This window comes from Parus major, chromosome 1 (assembly GCF_001522545.3).
Source record: "Parus major isolate Abel chromosome 1, Parus_major1.1, whole genome shotgun sequence".
Classification (NCBI taxonomy): Eukaryota; Metazoa; Chordata; class Aves; order Passeriformes; family Paridae; genus Parus; species Parus major.
The window spans coordinates 13,382,125-13,409,852 of record NC_031768.1 but is presented as its reverse complement, the minus strand read 5'-3'; the positions used below and the strand labels follow the sequence as shown (position 1 = coordinate 13,409,852).

The window sequence follows — 27,728 nt, the reverse complement described above, 5'->3', positions numbered from 1 at the left end:
AGTTGTGTGAAAGACCCTAATCTGTTGCATAGACAGTTAATTTTTTTTTTTCTCCTACCACAATGGAAAATTTTGCTTCTCACCATGGCCAGGTATCATGTTCTCACAGTACTGTGAAAAGATTTGTTAGTTCAGTTCATTTCCCAAACTTATCTTCCTAGTGTCAGTATTGAACCATTATTTCTGTCAAAAAAATTAAAACTACTCAAAGGTGGAAAAATAGACCCCCAAGCTGCTAGAGAAACAAGATGAGACTATAGGAATGTTGTCATCTTTGTCTATATGATGTCTCATTATCCTGAGGAATGGAGACAACATAACTAAATTTATACCCATCTCAGACTGTGCAATGTAATCACAAAACAATCAGAATGATCATACCATATAAAAGGGGAGAGGGGGTGATGCAAGTAAGTCTCAAATACCACACAGAAGTCTTTATGATTGTTTAGTTTCAACAGATGCAGGAGGTTAGCCAGGACTATTAGGCATTTTTTTCCATTGCCCCCCGATGAGTGTATAAGCTCTACTGCTCTCCTGTACACTATCTTCTATTTTTTTAAACGGTGTTTGTCATCAGACAGAGTGATACATGTTAGCAAATTCAATATTTAATTTGAAAAACATTGTAACCCTAGCCTATTAGGGCTGTTCTCTTGCCATATTTTAAATTTCTTGTTTCTTCTATGTTTTCTAAAATGAATTCATAAAGTGTTGCAAGAGTTTTCTATATTTTTTCAATAAGAGATGGTAAGTTTTTCTGCCTTTTTGATGCTCAAAAATAACTGAACATTTTTGGGGTCAGAGCTCAGGCAAGGCAAATTTAAGAAGTATGAGAAACAAAAAGGAAGGTGCACTAAGAGCTGCTAGACCTAACAATAACCTACAAACTCTAAAGTTAGGGGACCCTCACTAATTAACAGAACCTCTCAGAGAGAGCAAGAGAAAACCTGTGTGTGTCTCTGCCATTGCTTCCTGCCCTCAGACTACAGAGGATTTGATGGGCGAAAGAGGGAGGAGAAAAGAGGGCAAATTAGTTATTGCCAGATCTCTTTTCCCTGCTCTGCCATCAGTCTCTACAGGTAGGACATGCAGCTGTGGCCTGTCCTTTACTCAGGGCGAGTGCTGGTCCCCTGCACTGCCAGGCTGCCACAGGCTCACGGTGCTCTTCTGCCTTCTGTTCCTCAGGTTGGTCTCTGAGAGTAATTGGGGAATCCTGAGCACAACAATGTCCGTGGACATGGCTGGGCTTTAGCTGGACCTGTTGAGTTTGCTTATTTAGAGAGGCCAAACAGCAGCTGCGCTGGCACATATGCACGTCACATTATGCCAGAGTTACCAGCAAAGGACATAGGGAAATAATACTGCTGATTTGATGCATGTTTCCTTTTTTTGTTTGTTTGTTTGTTGTTTTTGCAATGAGTGTGCTGTTAATATTGCGGTCACCTGAACTTTTGTTGTTGTTGCTTAGATCAAATAGAGAAGGGATGGCGGTGAGGAGCTGCTGTCGTTCTGGCTGCTACTGTGCAAGATGAACTGATGAATAACGTGTGTGATCTCTCTTTCCCTTGTAGTTGCACTCTGCAGTGACCAGGATCCAAGTTCAAAGACCTGGTTTCAATTACACATTTGCCCATATATGTATCCTGAACAATGACAAGACATGCATAGTGGACGACATAGTGCATGTACTGGAGGAATTAAAGGCTGCTCGTTCTTCTAATCGAACTAATTTTGCAATCACTTATCCGATTACTCACTTAAAGGATGGCAGGGAAGTGTATAATGGGCATCAGCTCGGTGGGGTTACTGTGCACAGCAAGGACCGGGTGAAGTCTGCGGAAGCCATTCAGCTCACCTACTACTTGCAGGCAATCAACTCCCTGAATGACATGGTGGCAGAGAAGTGGGAATCCATTTTTTGTGACACTGTTGAACTTTTCCAGAAATCCAACAGGAAAGTCAAAATGTATCCTTTCACTTCCTCTTCGCTGAAGGAGGATTTCCAGAAGACGAGCAGGGTGTCAGAACGCTACCTGATCACAAGCTTGGTCCTTGTGGTCACCTTGGCCATTCTCTGCTGCTCCATGCAGGACTGTGTCCGCAGCAAACCCTGGCTTGGCCTGCTGGGATTGCTGACAGTGACCCTTGCCACCCTGACTGCTGCCGGGATCATCAATCTCACTGGTGGGAAATACAATTCCACCTTCCTGGGAATCCCCTTCGTCATGTTAGGTAACTATCTCCTCTCTCTTTTGTGTGTTTGTGCCTCCCTGACACATTTCCCAGCAAGCAGACAAGCATCACTGCATGGTTCCTGTTGTCTCATTCCTGCAGTGCTGCCCCATGCCAGATCCATACTGCCTCTTTTCCTAAACTGTTTTTATGGTGCCTGGATGATAAAATCACGCCTGGGGCTCCAGTATGGCGTAGCACAATGCCGTGGGACGTGGAGTCTGTGCAGTAGCAAGGAAGAAGGATGTGCAAATGCCATGCCTTTTGCAGAGAGGGAGCCCAGCTGCTGCTTCTCTGTGGATGTTTGATTCTGGTTTCAGAGGGAGACCTTTGCAGTGGTCCCCATGCAACACTGACAGCCTCAGCTGTGCTGGCAAATCAAAGGGCTGCCCATGTTGGGCATTTAGGGAGTGCTGGCTCCTTTGGAGACCACAGTGATGCAGTCCTGACTTGGCAGGTGCCTGCCTGTGGGATGAGTGGTGCTTGGTTCTGGGTTGCATTTCTCCATAAGTCCCTGTGTTGGCTGAGCAAGTGTAGGGAGGGTTTCACAGCCCTGGGTGAGAGAACTTTGACACCCCTGGTCAGGATGGACCTGCAAGCTCAGCACCAGCACATCCCACAGCAGAGGGAAGCAGCACTGGCTGCTCCCTCGCTCCTGTGCCAGCAGAGACATCTTTATCTCCCTGGGTTTTGTACCACCCTCACTCACTGTGGAGTATGGAGTGGTTTCAGTTTGTTTTGTTTTCTTTGAGGGTAGGAAAGGGGAAGACAGAAGTGTGGTGATCCTGCTCCCAACCCAAAGTCAGGGCCTTCTCCTGCTGGCACCAGGCAATTTGTGGGAATTCTGCATGTTGTCTCCAGAGAGGCAGGAGGATTTCATGGGAGACAAAATGAGAGCTCTGGAGAGTTCACAGCCTCTTTGTTTGTGTTTGGTTCATAACCAGTGTGAAAAGCTTTGTGCACTGTAGGTGTTTAATATGTCCTTGTTCACGCCATTATTCATTTGTGGAGAATAATACATGCATTGATTTGATCACAGCTTCCCCAGCTGAAAATCAGTGCTCAGTAATACTTCAGGTTTCAAGTGTAAGTGTCTCCACTGACTTAGTCACATCATGTAGTGATATGACACGTTTTGAGCTATTTTTATATCCAGCACCAAGTTCCTGTGCCGTGCTGGTACTGTAGTGCTGCTGCACTGTGGTATTGTTGTGCTTTAATTAAAGACTATGCTTCAGTGCATCACACTACCAGTTAACATACAGAATATATTCAGTGACAAACAGAATTCAGCTACATTACATCGGCTGTCATTTTCAGATGACATCGATGAAAATTAAACTACATTGTAATCTAGAGGAAATGCAGCACAACAAAGTCAGAGCCAAAAGAAGGGTATCTTTCTGACCTGAGTCTCTGGTTTCTTTGGTGGGATTTTATGCCTGTTCATGTATTATAAAATTCAATTCCTCAAACTAAGTAGCGTATATTAAGTGTAACTTTAGATAGGGGGAGATTTTCAGATGTGTTACAAGAGCAGCAGAAAAGCAGTCTAATGTCCAGACATATGAAGTGAAAGTTCATGAGGAAACTGACTCAAAAATATGAAATATTAGCTTTGTTTAGGGATCAAATATCTGCTCACTGGGACAACCTCTCAGATCTTTAATTTACTGGTAGTGACAATGCTGAGACTTGAAATCTTCAAGGACATACAGATAACTATGAAAAGTTTCACATGCCTATTTTAGTGCTCCTTTAAGTGCCAAGCTGTACAGTCAACTCAACTCTTCTTTTCTTTTCCTTTTTTTTTTTTTTTCTTTTTCCTCTTTTCTTTTTTTTTTGTTCTTGCTTGGTTGAAGTATTCCACTCTTAAAAGGGCAGCTCAGCTCCCACTGTGAACAAGTCAAGATAGAGCAGCCAAGTTCACGTAAATCTTGCCTGCTTCCCCAGCTGCATAAAATCTCCCAGGGGATGGGAATATCAACAGGTGAACAGAAGGCACTGACAGCATTTTGGAGTTCTTAATGAGAACTGTTTTAAACTGGCAGATAGCTAGAAAGGCAGGTTGGCCTTTTTTTTTTTTTTTCCTGAAGTACAACAGAAAGATGCAGCATGCATTTTGAAATTTATTTCATACCTAGATGTTGTTTGGTTATAAAGGATGTTTTAAGTCAAGGAAACTGAAGGCTACAGACACCAAGAACTTTCCATTATAGCCCACTGAACTGCTTCCACTTAATTTCAGTGACCATCAGATTAGATCATAGATTAACTGACCTTTAGAAAGCTAAAGGATTTCTGGCTAACGATGTAGCCCTGTATCTATTACTCATAATCTCATGGCTAAAAGCAGAAATGAGATAGGAAAAATTATTACACCGGACACATTTCAGGCATGGCCCCTTTACTGGTGTACATCATTAATGAAGCTTCCCTGGTTTATAGCAGCTGAGGATTTTTAACTTTTCATCAGCGTTGCGGAGGCGGGGGACACTCTCCAGACATCATTTGACACAGGATGAGATTACATCTTTCATAACAGATAGTTTTCATCAAGCACTTTGTCTCCTCCTTGGACCACTTCCTCCTGTGTTTCACTACACAACCACTACAGCATTTGCATTATGTCTAACCTGAATTCCCCTTTTGTAACTTAGCTGTCCTCCTCATTTATCCACTGCATCTGGAAAATAATTTATTTTCTCTTTTCTTTGCATATTTGGTACCACTCTCATTTTCCCAGTCTTCCTTTTCATCCCAGATTTCCTCAGACTATGTTTACCAGACTTCCAGCAATCTTCTTTCTTTTGACCATTCCACATCTTCTGTGGAGTGTGGTGCCTAAATCCAGGCACAGGATTCAGACTGAGGCTTTCAGCAGCACGTAGAGTAGGAGGATGATTTTTCACATCTTTCATACAGCGCTGCTGTTCATACATCGCCATATGTCATTCATTCTTTTCTCAGCAGTATGAAATGGCTGGCATTTGGTTGGTGGTACATGGTAATTCACAGATCCTTCATGTCATTTTCTACCCTGTTTTCACAGTCATTTATTCCAAACAACATGTAGAAGTTTGCCCTTGTCCTTACTGAATTATAGCTTGTTTATCTCACACTGTTTCTCCTCAATAAGTGTATCTGGAGACCATCACTGTCTCCAAGATGTATTAGCTGGTCAGCAATGTTTTGCAATTACCAACCTTTTTGTATTTCAAGAATTACTTTCTGAATAGGTTGTCCAGTCACAAGCCCATTCTAAACATATAGGCAGTATGTCTGGAAAATAGTCTGATCAAAGTGCTTTGTAATACTTCTTTCATTCATCCTGTTTTCTTTGACATCCCTTATTCATCAGCCATTTCCAAGAACAAACAAGCTACAGTGAAGGGTACTAGCCTCTGTAGACATTGAATCCTGAGCTTTTGCATCAACAGGGAATTTAAAAAGTTACTAAATTATCATGATTTACCAAATCACAGTCTTAAGCTCAGGCTGTGTAAGTGTAGGCAGGAATATCTTTTGCTTACTCCACCTGCTAAATATGACATGCCAGTTTAAACACTTCATACTTTGGTTTTAATCTTGGTAGTTTATTCTAATTTAATTTACTTTTTAATTAAGGCAGATTACTGTAACCCAGCTTACAAAAGATGACTCTACATAGTCTGTCACTACTGTGACAGTTTTTATGGTGGGGAAGATTTCTTTTTTGCCGTTCCTGATTTTTAACTCAATGGCAAAAACTGAAGCCAGGAGAAATGTTGCCAGAGACCCCCTTCCCCAGCAGATGCTATAAGAGTGAAGGTTCCCTTTGGTGCCTGGAGGTCCAGCTGTGAGAGACGGGCAGGAGGCTGGGGCTGGCCTGACCCCACCGAGGGGCTGTGGGGTGAGGCAGCCGAGGGAAGGCTGGCTGCGGCCACTATTTCCTCTGGGATATCTTGTCAAGTCAAACTGGGAGCTGTTCTCCAGCTACAGGTTAACATAGGTCCTTCTAACCTGAAAGTGAAGCCTAAAACCTGGGAAAATTAGCAGGTTCCCACCATTTGTCTGGATGTAGTATGAATTAGCACATGTCTCTGTGGTTTTTTAAAACTGCCATCCACATCTACCAGTGTGCAAACAAGTAATTTAAGGACAAGTTTGCTGACATGTCTAGTTCTTGTGGAATACTTTTCTGAATTAGGGCTGTTCATTTTTGACCATAGAAACAAAAAAAAAATAAATTCAACAACTAAGTTGGATTTAAAATAGCTGATTTATAGTGTCAGCTGAAAAACAGAATTAAAATTCTGATTTCCTGTTGCTTTCTTCATTAAAAACTACAGATGTTTGGTCTGGCACAGATGCTAATATATCCATCACAAGTTTCCCTTACACATTAAATGCTGTTTAAAAACTGCCAAACCTTTAAAAATACCGTTTTCTTCAAAAAAATCACAGTGTTACCAAACAAATCATTAGACAACAACCAGAGCTGTCTGAACAAGTTTTTGGCGTGACTTTTTTTTCTTCTCAGAGACAGAGTGGAACCTAGGCACTCAAAATAAAATTGCAACATAGCCCTTTGCACTGCAAACTAGCAATGTGTTTGCTGTTCCTTCAGAAATGAATACAGCTTACTCGGGGAGAAGTGGCTCTCTTCAGCTGCCAAATTTGTGAAAAGCATCGGCTGTGTGAAACCGCGGTGGAACGCCAGGCGCTGCCAGATATGGGCAGGGACACAGGGCCAGCTCCGAGAGCTTATATTTAGCCTCCAGTGCTGGCAGGGGAAAACCAGGTAGAAGTTATGAGAGTGGCTTGAGCTTGCAGCACACTGTAAAAGGAAATGATAGCCAGCCGTGTGTGAAACTCATCAAAACCAGGGACAAAGGAAAACCCCTCCTTACAACCTCCATCACATCGCGCCCTGCAGCACGCTCCTTCTGGGAAGAGAGAAAAGGAAAAGTCAGCAGAGAGATCCAGGGAGGGATGAGTGGGAAGGAGCAGGTGGAAATGTCAGGCAAAACCCAAGCAGAGTCTTCCTGAGGTTCAGTCCCAAGTGGAGGAAAGTCAGGGGGAGAAGGACACCCTTGCAGGGCTGTGTCTGGCGGGAGGAAGCACAGGAGCAGGTGAGGTACGGAGCACTCTGGAAAGCACCTGGAGGAACCAGGGCTCATACTGGCACCTTACAGATGCAGAGGAGTTCCAGTCACTTCTTAGAAACACAGATTGGTTGGACACACACCTTCCACATGACTTCCCTGGGGAAGAGCTGTGCTGATGGAGGAGTGAGCTGAGATACTGGTACAGGGGCTTTACAAATGCAAAATGGAGCCCCATAGATGGGATCTGAGTTCAGAGACAGCTGGGAAAGAAGGCTGGAAGGTAAACAGTAACAGAAGGAGAGGGGAGGTCAATGTGTTTGATGATAGGAGTGAAAAGCACAGGAGGGCAAGTGAGAGGACTGCTGAAGGTTAGAGACCCTGAAGGCAACAGGCAACTAAACCAAGCAGGGCATCTGACCAGCAGCACAAAAACCTGAGGTGCTCAGGCCAGAACACACCAGTACATGGGGCTCACTGGTGCTGTGCCTCGGTGCCACTGAGGCACCTGGCCTGGCTGCTGCTTAGTTCTCCGGAAGAACATGCTGATGGGAAGTTGCAATGCATGCCAGATTTATACACCCAAAAAGCATTCATTATCCTCCCTATCAAGCATCCAAGTGTTTGCTATGTTCAATAAAGCTGAAGAGTCAACATTGGTTACATATAGAGAGTTTCAAAGAGACAGAAGCAGCCCCTCCACAGGTCTCCTCAGTGCCCTTCAGTTCACACACAGAGGTAACACACACCCCTAGATGTTTGACCTTGTATAGTATTTTTCCACCAATTTTCCTGCTGTCAGTTAATAAAAATGTGGAGCTTACTGAGTCTGGCTTTTTATTCCCCAGCTAAACTTTCTAACTTTACCTGTCCAAAGACTCTGCTGTCTTTTCATGCTGGGAGGAAGCATGTCCTCCTTCAGCTGGCCCAGCTGGCTTCCCCCATGTCCCTTTCTCCCATCTCATCCATCTCTTTTGCAATATCTGGCAGTCTCCTCCAGCAGGTCTCACCCATCTTCCTATTCCAGGCCATGGCATCTTCTTCCTAATGCCTGCACAACCCCCTGCATCTTTTGGTCTCCCTAAGCTTCCTTCATATTTTCTGCTGTTTTTCACATTCCTGTCAGTGTGCCATTCCCTCTGCCATTTTGGTTGGGTTTTCTTTAAATTTCTCCTCGCTCATCCTCCTCTCTTCTCAGCCCCAGCTGGGCCCATTGCTCCCATCATTTTCCCTATATTCTTCAGCAACTTCCTTGGCTCTCAGATAGGTCCCCTCTATACCCTGCAGTTGTATCTCAGCTGCTTCTGATTTCCCAGTGATTTCCATCATTCATCCTTTCCTTTTTCATACTGCCAAAGCACTCCAAGAGTGCCCTGGAAGTACACTTGGTTTTTTGTCACTCCATCTGCTCAGCTTTCCCAGTTCAACCCTGCACAGCTCAGTTACAGTCCTAAAGCATTTTGTGGTTTGTTCCTTTCATCCCTCTTCTAAGAAATGAATCAAATTATCTGGTTTTATCTACCCTGAACAGACAGAATCCCAGGCGTGTCATTTTCCTCATCATGCTTTTTTCTTCTCTCTTTTCTGTCCTCAGTCCCTCAGTCTTTTTTGACCTCTCTAAGCAGCCATGCATCTTCTATAGTCCTTCAAGCATCACCTGGCATTTCTGTTCCTCATGTGGAAGAGGGAGTAGGAGCAGAAGTAGGTTCCCAGGCTATCCCTCCTCACTCAATGTAGCAATTAGTCCTCCCACCAAAGTCAGCACTTTGCACCCAAAGTGGAGCTGATTAATCACCTCCTTCACCTGCTGGTCTTCCTCATCCATCTCTCCTCCTGAAGGATGAGTCTCAAGCCCCCCAAGAAACTCAAACACAGAAGCCACTATTGTATGGGAAGGAAATAGAGTTGAAAACAAATGGTGGCAGACTGTTTTGTTTAGGCACCAGCCCTTTCCTGAGCAGTGCAAAAGCAGCAGGTGGAGCTTGCAGCTGGCACACATTGCACACAGCCAACATGGTGTCTGAATTCCCCCTTCACCACCACAAAGCCCAGTGAAATCCCTGCACTCGTACACAGTTCTTGGCTTCAGAAGTCTGCTGATGACTCAGATAATTTACAATGTTTTTTGGAAGAGAGGAAGTCAGTCCAGAGAACATCTTAATGTTGAAACCAAGTGCTGTACAGCCATTTCCTCTTCATTTCTGGTGCCCCAATACACACTTGTGAAAAGTATGTTACAGGTGATGCAGCATGCTGAATGAGCATTCATTTATGCAAAGAGTAACATAAAGTTGTTACACTTTTACTGCCTTTATTCTTTTGACTGTGGGAATATCGGTGCATGCAAGGGCTCAGTGGAGGTTGTCAGAGGTGTCCCAGTCACAGGTACCAAGACTTTGGCACTGATATCCTGATTTTCTTCAATAAGTCCCTCAAGAGAGACTTTCACATATATGAGAATATACTGGAAGTTGAGAGGTTAAAGAAAGGAACCCTTTCTCTCTATACATGTAGGATGTGTGTGTGTATATATACATATATGTATGTATGTATGTGTATATGTTTGGGGTACACTTTATGCACTGGGCCTGGGTGATCAATGAAGACCTGGGGAGTGCCAGCAGGAACTGATGTGGCTTCATCTCATTTCATTTGGCTGTGAGAGAGATGGTCCACGTTGTAAGCTTCAAATAAATTACATTCCCCCAAACAGGCAAAAGCCAAGAGGCTTGTGTGCAGAAAGGGGACCAATAATTTTCAGCTCATCAAACCTTTGGTGGAGAATCCAGAGGTGGAGTAAATAAACTGGAATAAGTCTGGATGCTTTGTGAAAAGCCCAAGTTGAGTTCCAAATTCGAAAATTTTTTTCTTTTTAATCAGTAAAAATAGTAGATTGTATGTGCTTTAACTGAATATTTGCAACTTTCTGAACATTGTGTTTCACATATGGTTGATCTGTATATTTTGAGTAAGAGTAGTGACAAACTTCACTATAACAGGAGAATTTAAGTGTATGCCTGAGATGTTGCAGTTGTAGCTTTCTCGCCACAAAAGGAGGAACTTGAAGTGTGGTAAACAAATCATATTCCACTGGCCCATGTTCCACTGGGACAGCACTCCTAGAAGCAAATGATATTTTAGCTTGTGGCCTTAGAAATTTAAAGCACATTTAAAACACGTTTGCCCCAAATGCGTCCATTATGTCTTACTGCATTTTTGGGAGGTTTGCTGTATGTCACTTGGCTGTGCTGTAACATGGTAAACATTAACCTAGCACAGGTGATTGCAGGAGGCTCTTCACTTTTAAGTGCTTCTTTACACAGCATGCATAAGATTTGTCCAAAAATCACTTGGTGATGAAAATCAGTTTTCAGTTTTGTCTGCTGATATGAGTCATAGCATGTCATATGTGAGATGAGCCCAGGTTTCTTAACAGACCAACTCCACATGTGACCATCTCCTCAGCTAGTGAGGCTTGAGCTATGTGCACTATGGGGAAATTCATCTTGCCAGCCACACCTGTCATCCCTTTACTGTCCTGGCATGGCATTCTCCCATCCTGTACAGCTCCCGTGGTGCACAGGGTGGTCCTGGCTCCCCACACACCCTGGGGTCTGCACCCCATGCCAGCAGCAGTGGTGAGCAGAGCCGTGCCTTCCTCTTCTTGTCATCCTCCATGCGGCTTTCTCCCTTTCTTCAAATAACAGCTTATGCAGGGCACTCTGCTTCCTGGGGGATTCCCAGGAGCTAAGGAGGATGAAGAGGCGTTTCTGGGAGGACTTTGGGGCAGGGAGACCTTTGGAGGCCAGACAGAGTCAGGTGTTTGCTCCAGAAGCACAGACTTGCACGTACGGCGCAGGTTTGGCTCAAATGCTTTCTCTTCAGATCTCCAAAAGGTCTGGGGAGTCAGAAGATGAGCAAGCCATGCAGACATAAATATTCCAGCAGCTAAAACCAAATTTTGCTAACACACAGCTCCTTCTGTTGCACTGAAAGAAATATGACTTTTAACTTTTGCCAGGTCTTTTGTGAAAACAGAGGAAAGCAAGTGACACATTGAAACAGAGCTGACAGCCTGCTACTTAAATGCCAAAACAGCCCTTTACTGATTTTTAAGTGGAATTAAATGTTCTTATATAAAAAACTAAATTTTGAACCATAACTCAGTTGGCTTACCAAAATACAACAGCCAATCAAGTTTTCTCTCAAATGTATCTGTTTTAAAATGTGTTTATGTGACATTTTTGCTATCACTGTGACAACAAAATCTCAAATATTACATTGTTTCAAAAGTAAAATATGATACAAGAAAAGCATCAATCATTCTCCCAAAACCTAAATCAATAATTTTATTTTATTGAAATCAGTGGGTCTATTCAGGATTAATAATGTAAGTGCTGAATTTCATGTATAATCATTACAATCAGAAGCTGTTAATTTAAACAGAATTTTGGTATACTTTAAAAAAATAATTTGAAAATGCCATATGAAATAGTAAGTTTTTTTTATTAGTAAATACACATACTCCAAAAATAAAAAGTGGTGAACCATGTTACCACCATTGCTGATTAGGGATTGTGGTGAAGTCTAGGACTATGAATGCCATTGTTTAATTCTATTTAATTAGAATTATTAAAATACTTCTTATTCACTTTGTTTCTTTTCCCCCTATATAGATAGAAAAATTACAAAATGTTTATATGTGTCTTGTGTCTGTGTATGTATAAAAACATAAACAAGATATATATCACAAAACTAGAGATTTATATAGAAGGATTTTCATTTCAATAATTTCAATAATTACATGTCATCATGGTTTATATATATATATGTAATATGTGGTCATGGTTTTAAAATTAGCTCATGACTTGTACTATTTTCTAAAACATTATTTGTTTGCCACGATAAAAAATGGAATTGGGGAGTTTATAGTTGGCGTGCACCATGTATCCCATTGCTGACTGTGTCCCCACAACTTTGGGTGAGACCAAGGGGGTGATTTTATTTTGTCCATGCCTGCTTTGTGCAAATGTGTACTTTTTAGTATAGGTCAGAAAGGGCTGCACCTTACCAAAACAGCTTGTTTTGCAGGAGAGCAGAGACTTGATTGGGTGCTCCATTTCCAAAAGCTTAGTTTAAAAATGTAGTATGTATGTATGTATGTATTATTCATTGCCAGAAGACTGGGATCTGGATTACTCTGGTGCAGCAGATCCATATGAGTCTTATGAGGAACCTACTCCCTTTTGTGACTGGGAGTTCTGCACAAGACCTAAATGAGTCCCCAACCTTGTGCTGGATTTCCAGACACACCCCACTTTCCTGACTGTGCATTAAGCAATTTGAGTGCAGGCTTAATGGCCCAGAGAGTCTTTCAGCAATATCTACGACTGAAAATACCATTGTGTTCTCCCAGTGTGAAGCACTGAGCACCAGCTGAAGGCATCTTCTCTGCACACACCCACCAAGCCAGCGTGTGCTGCACAGGGACACTTTCCCTTCACGGTGCGTTTCTGTGGGCACAGCCGCCCACAGCTGTGAAACACAGCACATTCTGAGAGTGTATTATTAAACATTTTGGTTTCTCTTATTTTGTTGCCAAGTAGATACAGTATAAAACACAGCTCTCTCTCCAGAGACTGAGGCAGATTTTTGTCTGGTGTGCATGCACCAAGATACTGTGTTTTTCGTGCTGGTGGTAAGTTGAGGAATACTTGGGTGTGCATGGGGCTTTCTGATTGGGATGGCCAGTGCTTTTGTAAACACAGTTGGAGAGATCAGCCTGACACTCAAGGGTGAATGGCTAATAATCAAATATAAAGCAAAACCAGAGATTGATCAAATGGTTTCATGCCTAGATACCTAACAGGTACCTACCTAATTTCAGTGTGTTTCTCTCTTGGAAAGATCCCAAGTCAGATGTTAGTACCTGCAGCCATAATACATCTTAGGTGATAATATGTGTAAAATTTAGTAGCTTTTAAAACAATCATTGCAAATACTGAATGTACCCAACAGTACTGTTACCAAGTTTTTGAGGTATGTTTTCATACCTGTAATGCAGTTACAGTACTGACACACAGTCTGTGTGACAGGAGGTAAATAAAGCACTGTAATGTGTACATGTAATGTGTAATGTGAGCCTATGCTCACACTGGTACATCCCATCCCATGTTGCTCTTCATGTGTCCTGAATCCATGTACCATGCCTGCACATAGCATTCAGGCTCACTTGGCCTTTGAACCTGTGCTTGGAGGTATGAAATGAGGTCAGGCTGTGCTTGTGTGGCTGGGACTTCAATCACTTTGCCAAAGAGGATGTATTTAACACTACTCAACTGTCCACAGTCCACGGTCCCCTAGTCACAATTTCCAAGAAATGAACACAGCTTCCTAACAGGGCTGTTTAGATGAGTACTTTACAGGATGTTAGTATCCTCTAGGATTTTACTCTACACTGTGAACTGGGCTCCCACAAACAGGCAAGTGTAGGAAAAGCAAGTAGGATTCACAGTGCATTTTCTTAGCTCAGCACAAATGTTTGGGACAGACAAGTCTGCACTGTGGGATGTTCAGTAATACACACCCTCCTTCAGGTCTGACATTCATGCAGCAAAACTGGAGTATTGCACCATTTGTGGGCCGCAAAGTTGGACATTGTTTGGCGTTTATTACAACAGCACACTAATAATGGTATAGGTGGTCAGCTTAACCCTTGCCAGTGAATTGTTATCCACTCAGCGGAAAGTGTTGTAGAAATTATGCTTGCTGCTGATTCTGTCTGCACACTGAAGGGTCTCGTTTCAGTATAGTATTTCATTATTTTAGTGAGAACAAGGTATGGAGCCAGATGTTTGCTTCAGCTGGATGCAAATATTCTTGCCCTGCCTGTCGCATTCAGCAGCAGTTTGAGCCTGCTATATGTTCTGGGCTGAAATCGTGCCTGCTGGGAGAGGCTGCATGAGGCAGGCCGGGTATTTAGTCAACAGCTGGTTGATTGCAACTCCTGTGACAAAGGGAGTCCAGATTAGCAGTTTCACTTGGCTTGTCAGAAGACGGGAGCTGATGAGATCACTGATCTAGCTGGAAAAAAATAAGTCAGTAGGGGGAAATTATCTCAGCCTCTTTGTTGACATTACTGTGGAAAGCAGTCCTAGAGTTGAGCGGTGCACATTGTTATTTTTAATACTGTCAGCTAGGAAAATTCATTGCACCTTCATTATATCATATGTTATTGCAGGTACCGTTTTGGAAAGGGCAATTCCTGCGATATGATTCTGACCTCCTGTGTACTATTTTTGCACAAGAGCAGTTCTTGAGACCTTGCCCGCATTGGCAGCAAGCTGGGATATGAATTTACAGCATCCTAGCTATTTCATGTTAATTCATCTGGTGTTTGTCTCTGCAGATGATATTTCACTCCACTTTGAATGTGAATCAAGCTGTGCTTCACAGATATCCACAAAGAAAGCTGGTGCAACATAGTTTGCCCTCTGTACATTCACACCCTTTTTCACAGGACACTAAATTCCTCTTGCAGACAAGTGCTCCAATTTGGTGGAGTGATTTCAGGCTTAAATCAACCTGAGTGGGACAACATTGGTCCAGCTGAACTGATAGTGTTACAGGGGTGCAGCTATTACAGTGCAAGCATAAATCTTAAATCAAGATCCACACTTAACCTCAGAAATTCCATCAGACCATGCTTCCACTTCAAATTTTCACCCAACCAGTTTACAAGGCTCCCATATATCCTACCATGAGTCATTACCCATTTCAGACAGTCTTTTGTGCCATCAACATCAGGAAAAGATTTTGTTTCAAAAGTAACCTTAAAAAAAACAATAAAATAAAATAAAATAAAGGCTACTTTCTGATTCCCACCATTCATTTAGTTCCAGTGCAGATTAAAACAGTTGAATTAGGTAACAGGCAGCCATGGGGGAGAAGAGAACTTCAGTAGGAGAGGGGAAGTAACACCTGAGAAGGGAGAAACATCCCATAGCCCAGCTTTGCCACACTTGAAGTCTACTCCCTCTGGAAGTCAGTTTGATGCTTTATTGGTGTTAATTGTGGCAGTTAATGGGCACCATACATCCTGATGCAGCACTTAGCCTCCCTGAGGAGCAGATCTGTTGTTATTAGTGTTTGGTGTGCCTCTGCATTAAAATGGGATTAATAAAATCTATTACCCCTGAAATGTGACCTTCCACACAGAAGGCTGGAACTTCATAACCTGTGAGCATCAGAGAGATTTTACTCGAGTATCAAACACCTACAGAAACATACAAGCTTCAAAACAATAAGGACAAAAAAGATGAGACCCACAGTTTACTATTATTCTCTACTTTCATAGATGGGTAAAAGTGCAACAAGAAGAACCAAAAACTTCTTTCTCAGTCATTCCCCTTAATTTCTCTGATGGAAGAAGATTTGGATATCCAAGCCTCATCTTACCACAGTAAGATCAAAACTTCACTTGATTGTACTGCAAAATTGAACGTACCCCTCACTTGTTTTACAAAAGCAGGCAGCAGCCCTTGATTCAGGTAAGCAATTAAGCCAAGCAAACGCAGAGCTGGTTTGACTTTGGTGACCAAAAGGTCACTTTGCTGCCCTCTCACAGACTCTAGGGCTGCTTAAATCCCTTCTCCTCCCTCCGCTTTGGTCTCGCCGTTTGCAGTCAGGAGCAGAGCCAACAGCAAGGCTGGGCTGCCCATGCCAATTCCTGAAGGCTCCTTGCTTGAGCAACCACTTAACAGGGGAAAGGATGCATTTATTTTTTGAGGTTTCAAAATGGTACTAAAAAGAACTATTTCAATGCCTACACATAAGTAGTATTTTAAAATGAAGTAAATGATTTGATAATTTTAAGGAAGAGAAAATTTTGCTTTCATTTTCACAACTTCCTACAAGTGCTTTTTTTCTGATGTGTGCTCTGCATTGATTTTGCAGAGCATGTGTAATTGAAAGACTTGTGTGGTGGTTTCAGTTCGATCCAGCACAACTTCTTTCTGAAGGAGGGAAATTAAACTTTTTATAGCATTTTTGGGCTACTCATAAAAGTGCTCTATTTAAGTTAGGCCTAATTTATTTGGTTTATTGGTAGTATTGCTATTATTATCAGGTTCTAAAATTAAAGGCAGCCCATCTCAGGATGAAAAGCCTGTGAGTTCCTTAGCATTAACAGTAATTTCCTTCTTCATTTTCTTTGGCTACAAAAGTCAATATGCCTGTCCTCAGTCCTCCAACACATGGTAGGAGTATTTCCTAAATGCAAAGTAGCAGAAAAAGAGAATAAGAAAAAAAGTTTGATTCCCATTTCGTCCAATACCTTTCTCCTATCCATTTAACATTTTCCTTTGACCCTGAACCTCTTTTTTTAAACAACTTCCATCTTTCTGTATACTTCATGTTAGCTCATGATTGTACAGCCTGACTGTAGGGCACGACCGGTGAATCATAACAGCAAATGTCAGCAGGAAAAGATCTCCAGTAGCCCATTAGCTGTTTGAGTTCATATTTATTATTTACTGAATGACCGTGAATAATGAACAAGTTGCTCTAAATGATCACGGATTTGTGGCTAAATCTCTATTAAAAAGGGAAAATCAGTTGAAGCAATTACAGAATTTATTTACATGGAAAAAATTGCCTTCGTCTCATTAATATTACATGGAGTAGATGTAGCAACAGCAAGAGAAATAGAGGTAATTGGTGCAAATTGATTAAGCATGCAAAAAATGAAAACTCTGAAATGACAGAGAAGTGAAAGAAATTCTCTCAAAATGCTTCCATGGAGATATCTGCCCTAGTCTCTGTGGGCTAGATTTATCTGAACATCAGCGAGTTACAGTGCTGGAGGTTGTTACCCAACTTATGATTACAGTCAGTATTTAGAGAGGTAAATTAGGTTAGGTCTAATTTCTAGCTCAACACAGATAATTTTTTGACTTCCAAGCCTAATCGGTGCTTAAGTTTGGGCCTAATTCTTTTCTTGGGGAAAACTGGATCAGGTCAGGAGTGCCACTAGTGCAAAAAGTCTGCAGTTTTTTCATTTAGGCATATCCTCCTGAATGTAAATCGTATAAATGGACAGAGGAATCACAAACTGTACAATTGAAGGAAAATACCAGCTCCTAGTACACAGATTGTGTAGCAAACAACAAAAGGAACCTATCCGAAAATAGGAGAGTATCCAAATATTTTTCTCTTGACTTTGTGGAGCACATGTGGTGACGCCTCTTCATGAATTTACTTGAGCAGTTCTCTAAATCAGATTCCATTTTAGGGTAGTCTTGAAGATTATGTAAGAGCAAATTATGGTTTTATCTTTCCTGCTTAAAGAAGGAATGTGGTATCAGAAGTCATGTTATCAGGCGTTGTCCAAAGCCTTATACCCATTAAAACGTCATGTTCAGCGTCATATTTAACTAGCTCTAGTTTACTTCTCTTATTGCAGAGTCAAAGGTTCTCCAAATTAATATGGCTATTTGAGTATTTTTAGGCAAGAGCTTATTAATGCTGAATTTTTTTATTTTTTTTTTACAAAAACATGCTATAGCTAAAGCTCATGATGGAAGTAATTTGTAATATTCAATGACTTCATTTTATTCTGTTTTTGTTCACTCAATGCTAATGTGTATGATGCCATGTGAAATTCGCAGACGAGCCTGTCTGCAGGACTCATGGGAGCCATAAATGGATTAAACCTCTCACTCCTTACTTTGGCAAGTGATCAGTTACATTTAAATAAAGGTCAGTCTGTCTTTACAAAGAACACTGAAAGCAAGCTTAATAGCTTTCCCTACCGAGCCTAGAACATAACTATTTGAAGCATAATTAGCAACGGGGTGCCAGTCACTGATTGTGCTTTTTGCTTGGTTTTATGTCTGGGGAGTTCCAGTATTCCCCATTAGCTTTAAGAGGGGGCACAGTGCTAGTTATCAAATTGACAGTCTTGACCTGGCCTCTGAAAGCAGCTGTAAAACATTGTTGGGGAAAATTAAGATGAATACCAAAGCCAGGTCTGTAATACTACTACAAATTGGACATTTGAGGTCCATGCAACAACTCTAAACAACAAAATAGGTGAAATACCTGATATACATCAGAGTGTGGACTTTGTTACACTAAACACCAGGTGATAAGGAGATACACCAGCTGTCCTATTGTCTCTTCTTATGAGCTCTGTATTGTGACTTCTTTATAAAATACTCCATACCTATTCTTTTCAGCATAACAGAGAGACCAGCTTTGCCATCTGTCCAAATACAGATTTCAGGAAGGGTGGAGTGACTCAGCAACAACTGCCCCTAAAGTAAAAGGTGCTGACCACAAAAGGGTTATTTTGTCAAGTTAATTAAATACTTAGCCTGTATGAGAAGAATAAATTCACAGCACATTTATTCACATTTAAGATTAAACTCACAGCATCATAGAACAGTTTGGGCTGGAAGGGACTTTCCAGATCGTCTAGTTCCAACATCCCTAATATATCATGTGGTGTTCCAGTTCTTCAAAACACCTCATTTGCTTGGGGTTTCTTGACTGGTATTTATAGCCTTTGTAGCAAAAGTGATAATTGTCTACAGGTGGATAGAACAGAGCTGATACAGCAATTTTAGTACTCTGCAGACAGCCTGAAATGCTAAGAGAGATCTGTGAATTACCTTGACCTTCCTGACTGGAACATCAGCTTCAGAAGTTCAGTGATTGCTCTTCAGTGTTATCAGCAACTAATTTAGCACTGATCATTTTGCCTAATACTATCAGAGAAGATGGGTAAGAGCAAAGCACAGTGGACTGACTTTTGGGAATTTCTGGAGATAATCCAGGAGCAGACCAGAGAAGTAGACAAGTGACAGCAAAATCAGCAAAAGAATACAGAGGAGGAGGAATTAAAAGGCAGCAAAGAGGCTGGGATTATATGGAAAAGATCTCTTAAGATGAATGTTGCAATGAATTATTATGAGAAAATAATACCATCTCATATTTTAGGTGTGACACAAAGACTGTATTCTGTTTATCTCTGTGTAAATCATTAAACTACGATTACTTCAGCTCCTCTCACCTGGTAGAGGGTCAATGGCTGCATTCCCAGCTCAGGTTCACTACCAAAGAGCAGAAATCTGTGTCCTCCAAATGCATCTTTACAATGCAGAAACTGTAAGAGGAAGGTGAACAACCAGGGATTAAAATAAAACCATGTACTTTTCCTGCACTTGGGGGTTAAACACAGGATTTTACGTCAACAGGTTTTCTTTTCCTTTTATGAATGGTATATCCATTTTAAGAGTCAATTAAATACATTACAAAATGTAGGCATTGCCAAGAAATATAGGGCTGTATTTGGTTTTATAAGCTCTTAGATCTATAAAGAAGACATATGCCTTAAGCAGCTCCATATCAGTTTTACGACTCTCCTCTAAAATTTATTTGTGCTTTATTTGTTTGTTTAATTTCTAGGATTTCTTTTTCCTGATGGAAAATTTGTACAGGAAGTGGAGAAATCAATAACTGATTTAATTGACAACTTTCAGTTTATGTGGAATTTTCATTTTTTACAGATTTTCTACACAACAGCCAACTAATGCTCTGCTTCCAGCATGGGCACTTCAAGGTTGTATTTCTTTGTTTTCACCACAGGTCTGATACCATCACCAGGAAAAACTAATTTGAAAGCATCTTCCATCACAGGCACTCGGAAATAATGAAACTTAACAGCCATGCAGAGTAAAAAAATCCTATTTTTTTAACCCATGAATCCTGTGCCAGCAGTGCAGAGCTCTCCTCAAGCTTTAGCAGTAAGGTTTGCTAGGCAGGTAGCAAATGCGCTTCTGTGTTTTTCTCCTCCATAATCATTTCTCTCTTCTGCAGGACGTCTCCTTCAAGCACTGGTAGCATCCAGTTGTGTCTCCTTCGAGCCTTTTAGTATGTCCACGTTACTTTTTTCTGTGTAATTCGGGATTTGAATACTTTAAACACTACCTTTGTTCTCTATTGTAGGTCATGGGTTGTATGGGACTTTTGAAATGTTGTCCTCCTGGAGGAAAACTAGAGAAGACCAACATGTTAAAGAGAGGACTGCAGCTGTATTTGCAGACTCCATGCTCTCGTTTTCTCTCACCACTGCCATGTACCTGGTCACTTTTGGAATAGGTGCCAGTCCCTTCACTAACATTGAAGCAGCCAGGATTTTCTGCTGCAATTCCTGTATTGCAATTTTCTTCAACTACCTCTATGTACTCTCCTTTTATGGTTCCAGCCTGGTGTTTACTGGCTACATAGAAAACAACTACCAGCATAGTATCTTCTGCAGAAAGGTACCAAAGCCAGAGGTATTGCAAGAGAAGCCTGCATGGTATAGGTTTCTTCTGACAGCCAGATTCAGTGAGGACACAGATGATTCAGAGGAAACGAACACTTACGAGAGTCATCTTTTGGTGTGGTTCCTGAAACGCTACTATTGTGACTGGATAACAAACACTTACGTCAAGCCTTTTGTAGTTCTCTTTTACCTTGTTTATATTTCCTTTGCCTTAATGGGCTACCTGCAGGTCAGTGAGGGGTCAGACCTGAGCAACATCGTAGCGACTGCGACTCGGACCATTGAGTACACAACTGCCCAGCAGAAGTATTTCAGTAACTACAGCCCGGTCATCGGGTTCTACATCTATGAGTCAATCGAGTACTGGAACACCAGTGTCCAGGAGGACGTGTTGGAGTATACCAAGGGCTTTGTGAGGATATCTTGGTTCGAAAGCTACTTAAATTATCTTAGGAAACTCAACATATCTACTGGATTGCCGAAGAAGAATTTCACTGATATGTTGAGGAACTCGTTCCTGAAGACCCCTCAGTTTGCCCATTTTTCAGAGGATATCATCTTTTCCAAGAAATACAACAATGAAGTTGATGTTGTGGCCTCCAGGATGTTCTTGGTGGCCAAGACAATGGAAACCAAGAGGGAAGAACTTTATGACCTCCTGGAGACACTGAGGAAGCTCTCTCTCACCTCCAAGGTGAAATTCATCGTTTTCAATCCATCATTTGTGTACATGGATCGTTATGCCTCTTCAGTGGGAGCCCCCTTACAAAACTCCTGCATTAGTGCTTTATTTCTGCTCTTCTTCTCTGCATTCCTGGTGGCAGACTCTCTGATCAATGTCTGGCTCACTCTAACTGTTGCCTCGGTTGAATTTGGAGTTATAGGTTTTATGACTTTGTGGAAAGTGGAACTAGATTGTATTTCTGTGTTGTGCTTAATTTACGGAATTAATTACACAATTGACAACTGTGCTCCACTGTTATCAACCTTTGTCCTGGGCAAAGAGTTCACAAGAACTAAATGGGTGAAAAATGCCCTGGAAGTGCATGGGGTAGCTATTTTGCAGAGCTACCTCTGCTATATTGTTGGTCTGATTCCTCTTGCAGCTGTGCCTTCAAATCTGACCCGTACACTGTTCAGGTGCTTGTTTTTAATAGCATTAGTCACCTTCTTTCACTGCTTTGCCATTTTACCTGTGATATTGACTTTCCTGCCACCCTCCAAGAAGAAGAGGAAAGAGAAGAAGAATCCTGAAAACCGTGAGGAAATAGAGTGTGTTGAAATGGTGGATATGGATAGCACCCGAGTGGTTGACCAAATTACAACAGTCTAACTTGATTTGTTGGTTGCTTTTTTACACTAGGTCTTACTGAGAAAAAAAAAAAGAAACCAGTACTGATTAAATGTGTGGGAACAGGAAGGAGATTGGAGGTTTTCCTCTCCCTCCTCTAAGCTAAATCCAGGAATATTCAAAATTATGGGAGAAATTAAAAATAAATTAAAAAAAAAAAAAAAGAGAGCCGGGGTATTGTACCTTGCTCAGTTCCTATAACAGGTAATATGGGAGAATTTGCACACCCATGCAAAGAGAGGTTAAATTTTAGATGCATGAAGTAAGATCTAATGGAAGAAGTTGGGTTCTTAAGCAGTCGTCTGTATCGCCTGTACTGCAGATGCTGCAATTATTGTGGCTAAACCAAATCATGTTGAAAGGTCAACTGTCAAGGCTGAAGTAGCACTAAATGTTCGCTGGATGTAAAGGCTTTACAAACTTTCTGCACAGCAATAACTCAAGTCAGTGAGTCAGCTCTTATAAGTCTTTGCCATCACATTTAATTTTTCTTTTCTCCCCTAATCTAAACATTTATGCAAGACTATATAAAAGATAACAAACTGTACTGGGGAAGAAGGCAGTACACAGCAACCAAGTGCTTTCCAAACACTTTTATGTTATAAATCACTTTTTTTTTCTAAAAGTATCATTGTTTTTAAATGGAAATCATCCCTTGTAACATTTTTAATCATGGTTTTATAGCTCTTTCTTTTTCTTATAAAAACAGAAAAGAACAAAAAAAAGGACCAAAAAAATCCATGTGACTCTGTCACTCTATAAAATATATAATTCTATTTTATACATGTCTCGCTACTAGTTAAACATGTAATCTGCTTTACCAACTGTAATTTTGTTAGCACTCTACTGAGACATATGAGTGGATCTAGGAGCAGACAGAAGATGGTGTACTGAATATTTCAGCACCAAAATCCATGATGCAAACCTCAAATACTAAAATGTCATCAAGAAAGTGAATGTTAGGGCTCTTTTAGTGAGAGCCTATTTCAGGCCATTCACTGGTAATGCACACTAAGAGGATTAGTGGGTAGTTTTACATAATGTATAACTTAATCCCTCAATCTTCCTAGAGTACCTGTAAAGCAATAGACCTTGCAGCTATGGGCTCTTCCAGTAGACAGTAAGAGTTGTGTGGAACAAACTGAAGGTTGGGATTGTGGTTTAGCAGCAGCAAGTTTAATAATGTCCCCAAAGAGCCCATATCTAAAGGACCTATTGAAAACATCACATCTGAGAGGGAAAAAAAAAAGAAAAAAGGAAAAAAAAACAACTTAAAAAGATTACGTTACTGAGTCTTTTTGGAGCCGTGAGTTCTAAATCAATAATTCTGTCAGCATCTGTGATGTGGAATAATACAGATAAAGCAGCATCTCTTCCCTCCTCCGCCCTCTCCATCCTTAAGAGCGACAGGCTCATTACTGCAAGGTTTTATCATGTGGTTGAACCCTTGTGGGGATATGTAAGCCAACTCTGTAGGTTTTGCTGGGAGTATTCCAGCCATGCATTGCCTGTGAAAACCCAGTAGCCAGAAGCTGGCTGCTGTGACAGGTGGTTTCCTATGGACTGTTGCTTTGTGGTGCAACATGAATGTATTCCAACCAGACTCCCTTTTGCAGCTCATCTGGAAACTAAGAGTACTTGAAAAGTTTTCAGCATTTGGCACAAAGTTTGCTTCAATAACAGTATCTGGAGGGGAAGGGGTATTGCAAGAGCCATGGGGCTTGGAGCACTAGGAGCACCATGGCTCAGGAGGCTGCCTGTGGTGCCTGTATGGTCACTAGGATGTCCCTGGTCACAAACACAGGATGTGCTTCATTGCATGAAACGTCTCTTTAGCATCCAAATCCCAGTGACCCTCAAATGCCCTGTGCAAAACCTGCAAATGCCACCTACTGAATATTAATTTTCAAGCAAAGAAATACTTCTGACTCATCCTTCCTAGCGGAAAATAAGATAACCAGATATTTAGCCCTGAAGCAAAATGTTACATTCTCACTCGCGAAACAAGTCAGCAGTGCAGCTGGCAACATTTACTTTCCCCTGGATAAGTCCCTTCCCTGACCAGAAGAAAGGAAGCTGCGTCCAGGAATGCACAGGCTCTTTGCTTAAGTAAACAACAGTTGCTTCAGTAGCAGCTGGGAATCTGTAACAACAACTTCAGCCTTGGCAGAACACAGGCGGACACCTTGAAGACAGCCAAATGAATGTAAGGCTAGGAAAAAGATCTGTTTCCCCTGTTTTCCTTAGACTCAGGCTTGGGGCTATGTTTTCCAGCCAAAAAATATTCCTTAAATATATTTCACTGTAGATTTTCTGTGATCATCAGTATGTTGTTTAAATACCAGTCACCTGTCCCCTGGCTCGTCAACAGGCACCTGCAGTGGCTTTTAAACTTCTGAGGGCATTAGCAAATTAGCTGAGAGTTACAGAGGAATTGCAATTCCTCTGCAGTAATCTACTGACCTGTGGGACACTTGGAAATGGGACATGTGTCAAAGAGGTTGCTTGTACACAGCCGGGAGGAATACATGGTGAGCACTGATTTTACACCTCTGTTATCCCTCATGCTATCATTTGCAAACACCAGACGCTGAGATAGTTACCATAAACCTCACGTCTAATTGCAGTGCATAGGCAGGAGCGTGTTTAAAGAGATGTCCAAAGACAAGCTCGCAGTTTCACAGATCTCTTATTAAATCTCACCATGTGAGGCCTTCAGAGATCTTCAAGAAAGGTGATAAAACCAGGGATAAAATTACTTCTCTATCTCCAAACCTGTCGGAAAAAGGATGTGGAGGCATTTCTGTGACAAAGTGTTGCAGAACAGGCTTGAGTGTCTGCAGAAGGCAGGGTGAGAAGTCACGCAGTCCATGCCCTTGCCCCCAGGGCAGAGCCAACAACATTTAAATGATTTCTGAAGGATGTTTGTCCAGCCCATTCCTAAAAGTTTTTTTAAGGGCAGAGTCCTCTCCTGGCAGTTCTTCCCAATGCCATGTTACCCTCTCCAGTAACCAGTAAATCCTGCTAGCCACCCAAGACTGGGATGGAGAACAGGAGCCATGTCCCTCTCCACAGGGGGATAGGACACACAGGAGACCTGAGCATCCCCAGAAGTGAGAAAACCCAGAACAGAGCCAAACCCAACTTACATACATTTTTCACTGTGTTTCACATCAAGCTGCCATTCTGTTCCCCACCTCCAGGGTTGGCAAGCTACAGCCATGGAAGTGTCCAAGGTGCACTCAGCCCAGGTCCGTGAGACTTCTGCCTGAATCCTGATGTGTCTGAGGGATGCACCAAGTGCTCCTTCTCTGCAGGTAGCTTGAATACCTCAACATGAACCATGTTCTCAAGGTTTCAGACTATGCTAAGCCACTTTAGCCTTCCTCCCCTTCAACTTTTTCCTCTGGAGCAATTATCTTCACCAAAGTCAATGGACCTCCCTGCACCTGTTGTTTAGTAGGTGCAGATGCAGCACTCTGTTCTCAGTCCAAAGCACTCCCAGTGGCTAACTGTGCATAAGATTTTTCCCTTACCGGTGAACCTCCAGTTTGGAAGACTACCTAGGCTTAAGCAGATTTTTGTCATACTCTTAAGTGGCTTTTTAGCCCAGGTATCACTGTGGTTTTGTTTGCAATATAGATGATCCAATTTTTTATAAATTCAGTGGGTAGAACAGAGTATGTCAGGCACTGACTAAAATCTAACAGTGAAAGTTTTAGCTAAGGCTAACAAAACTATGTAGGACTATGGCTCACTGAGCACATATATCTTCTACAAACATTAAAATTCCCATACAGTAAAGTATGGTGTACAGTATATTTTTACTACAGGGTAAGCATGGGGAAAAAGAGCCAACCTACGTGCATATGGCCCTCAAGATCAATCCAGTTTTCTTGTAATATAACTTCTGATATTGTGTTAGCACAAGTCCACTTTCAATTTACATTTACTCTAACTGGAGGAAAAAAAAATAAAGAAAATTTGTTATAGCTGGAATAACTATGCTATAAAAATTAATTGATGAAGACAGAATTTTCTGCCCAGAGCAGAAATGTGAAAATGTTCTAGTTAGATTAAAACTAGAGCTGGAAATATTGAGGAAAACCTGTCAAAGAAAAAGAGCTTCTTTTCCAAAGACAAGCAAATACAGTTATCATGGTCAACTGCATGAACCTGGAGGGAATACAGTACCAAAGTGGCCTGAGGTTATGTTGAGTCACAAGAGGATTCACATCTGCTCTCAGAAGCCTTCTGAGCCAGCGCTGAATTCAGGTAAAACATGTACTGTAAATTGAAAGGTGTACTTATAAATGTTTTTTTCTAGACTGACTGTCCTCCTGTGAGCCATGAAATCCCACATCAGCCAACACCTTTATTTTTATTCAAAGGGAAAACAAAACTAAGTGGTGGCACAAGTGGACAGGGAACAGGGGAGTCCAGAAGGAAGACTGGCTCCTCTGAAAAACAGAGCCAGCAGAGCAAGTGGGTTGTGGGAGAAGACCTGATGACTTCAATACTTAGAAAGTGGTGTTTTTTCCTATTTTATTAACTCGGGAAGAAAATAGCATGTCCAGCAAGACAAAGGGAAGGGAAGCCAAGTTAATAGGAGTCAGCTCTGGGTTTGCTGTTACAGGAGCTCCTCTGGCATGGTTGGGAACTCTCAGCAGGATGGGAGTGTGGGAGGGTCAGGGACAGCACTGCTGTGTGGGCACTGGGGATGCCAGATCAGGGGCTGTGGTGGTGCCATTTCCCTTGTCCCCATCCCACAGCCCTGCCCAGGGGTTCTCGGGGTGTGCAGCCACAGAGAGCATCAGCTCCCGTGCAGGAACAGCTCCTCACGATTCTCACACTGTGGCAGCACTGCTGGCAGGTTCCGCTGAACCAGTGCTTGCATGGTAAGGCACGAGCCCTGTAGGAAACCACTTTCTGGAAGCTCTTGGTTAGAAAGAATTATTCTGAGCCTTTTCCTCCCCAGCCTTTGCACATGTTAAAACCCTGACCCACAAAAATCAGATTGAACAATTAGACTGTGTAGGGACAAAGTATTTCTTCCGTGGCTTTATCCCTACATTTATCACTAAAAGTACTTGTCATTTATTTTCTTATAAATATTGTGAAATAAGTAAGCCTTTCTGGGGTACGCACAAGTCTGATGAGAAGGAGGTGGGGAGGGGGGAGAGCCCCCTCCCAAAGGTGGGAAGCATCTTCCACCCTCAGCCAGTCACTACACCATCGCTGCAGGGCACCCCCAGTGACCCCAGCTCAGTGCAGTGGGGAGGGAAACTTTATCCCTCCTCCTCAGTATTATTAGAGAGCAGGGAGAAGCTTTAGCTCCAGATTGTGGGGGGATGAGTCCCCAGGGAAGCCCTTGTGAAACCCATCCACTGCCAGGAAAGCGCAATGGTGGACTTCTTGTTTGGTTGGGTTGTTTTGAGAAAGATATGACAAAAGTATCCCAGGAGAGCATTTGAACACAAATTCCTGTCCATGGTGCGTGGGTTGGAGCAGAATGGCATGCCCTGACATGCCACCCCTTGCCCTGTTGTCCTGGCACAGCTTCCTGTCTGGAGAGAGGGCACCTCAGCATCACATGCGCCTGCCTGGGGCAGCCGCTTCTCAGGCACAAATTGTTCTGATGTCGTTGGCATTCTGCAAGTCATTACTTTTTTTTAATTTTTGGGAAAAACAAAACAAAACAAAACAAACAAACAAACAAAAAAAA

At 42.0% G+C, this 27,728-nt stretch overlaps 1 protein-coding gene across 2 annotated transcripts; it reads left to right on the top strand.

Moving 5' to 3' along the window:
• Positions 1-27,728, top strand: PTCHD1 (patched domain containing 1). Of its 2 annotated transcripts, XM_015634961.2 has the most exons (3): positions 2,146-2,235; positions 15,679-15,871; positions 20,331-27,728. In XM_015634961.2, the coding sequence occupies exon 3, from the start codon at positions 20,357-20,359 to the stop codon at positions 21,983-21,985; it is 1,629 nt and encodes a 542-aa protein (XP_015490447.1). In that variant the 5' UTR covers positions 2,146-2,235; positions 15,679-15,871; positions 20,331-20,356; the 3' UTR covers positions 21,986-27,728. The 2 variants fall into 2 exon arrangements, with proteins under 2 accessions (XP_015490437.1, XP_015490447.1); XM_015634951.3 differs by lacking the exon at positions 15,679-15,871 and having other exon boundaries at positions 1-2,235.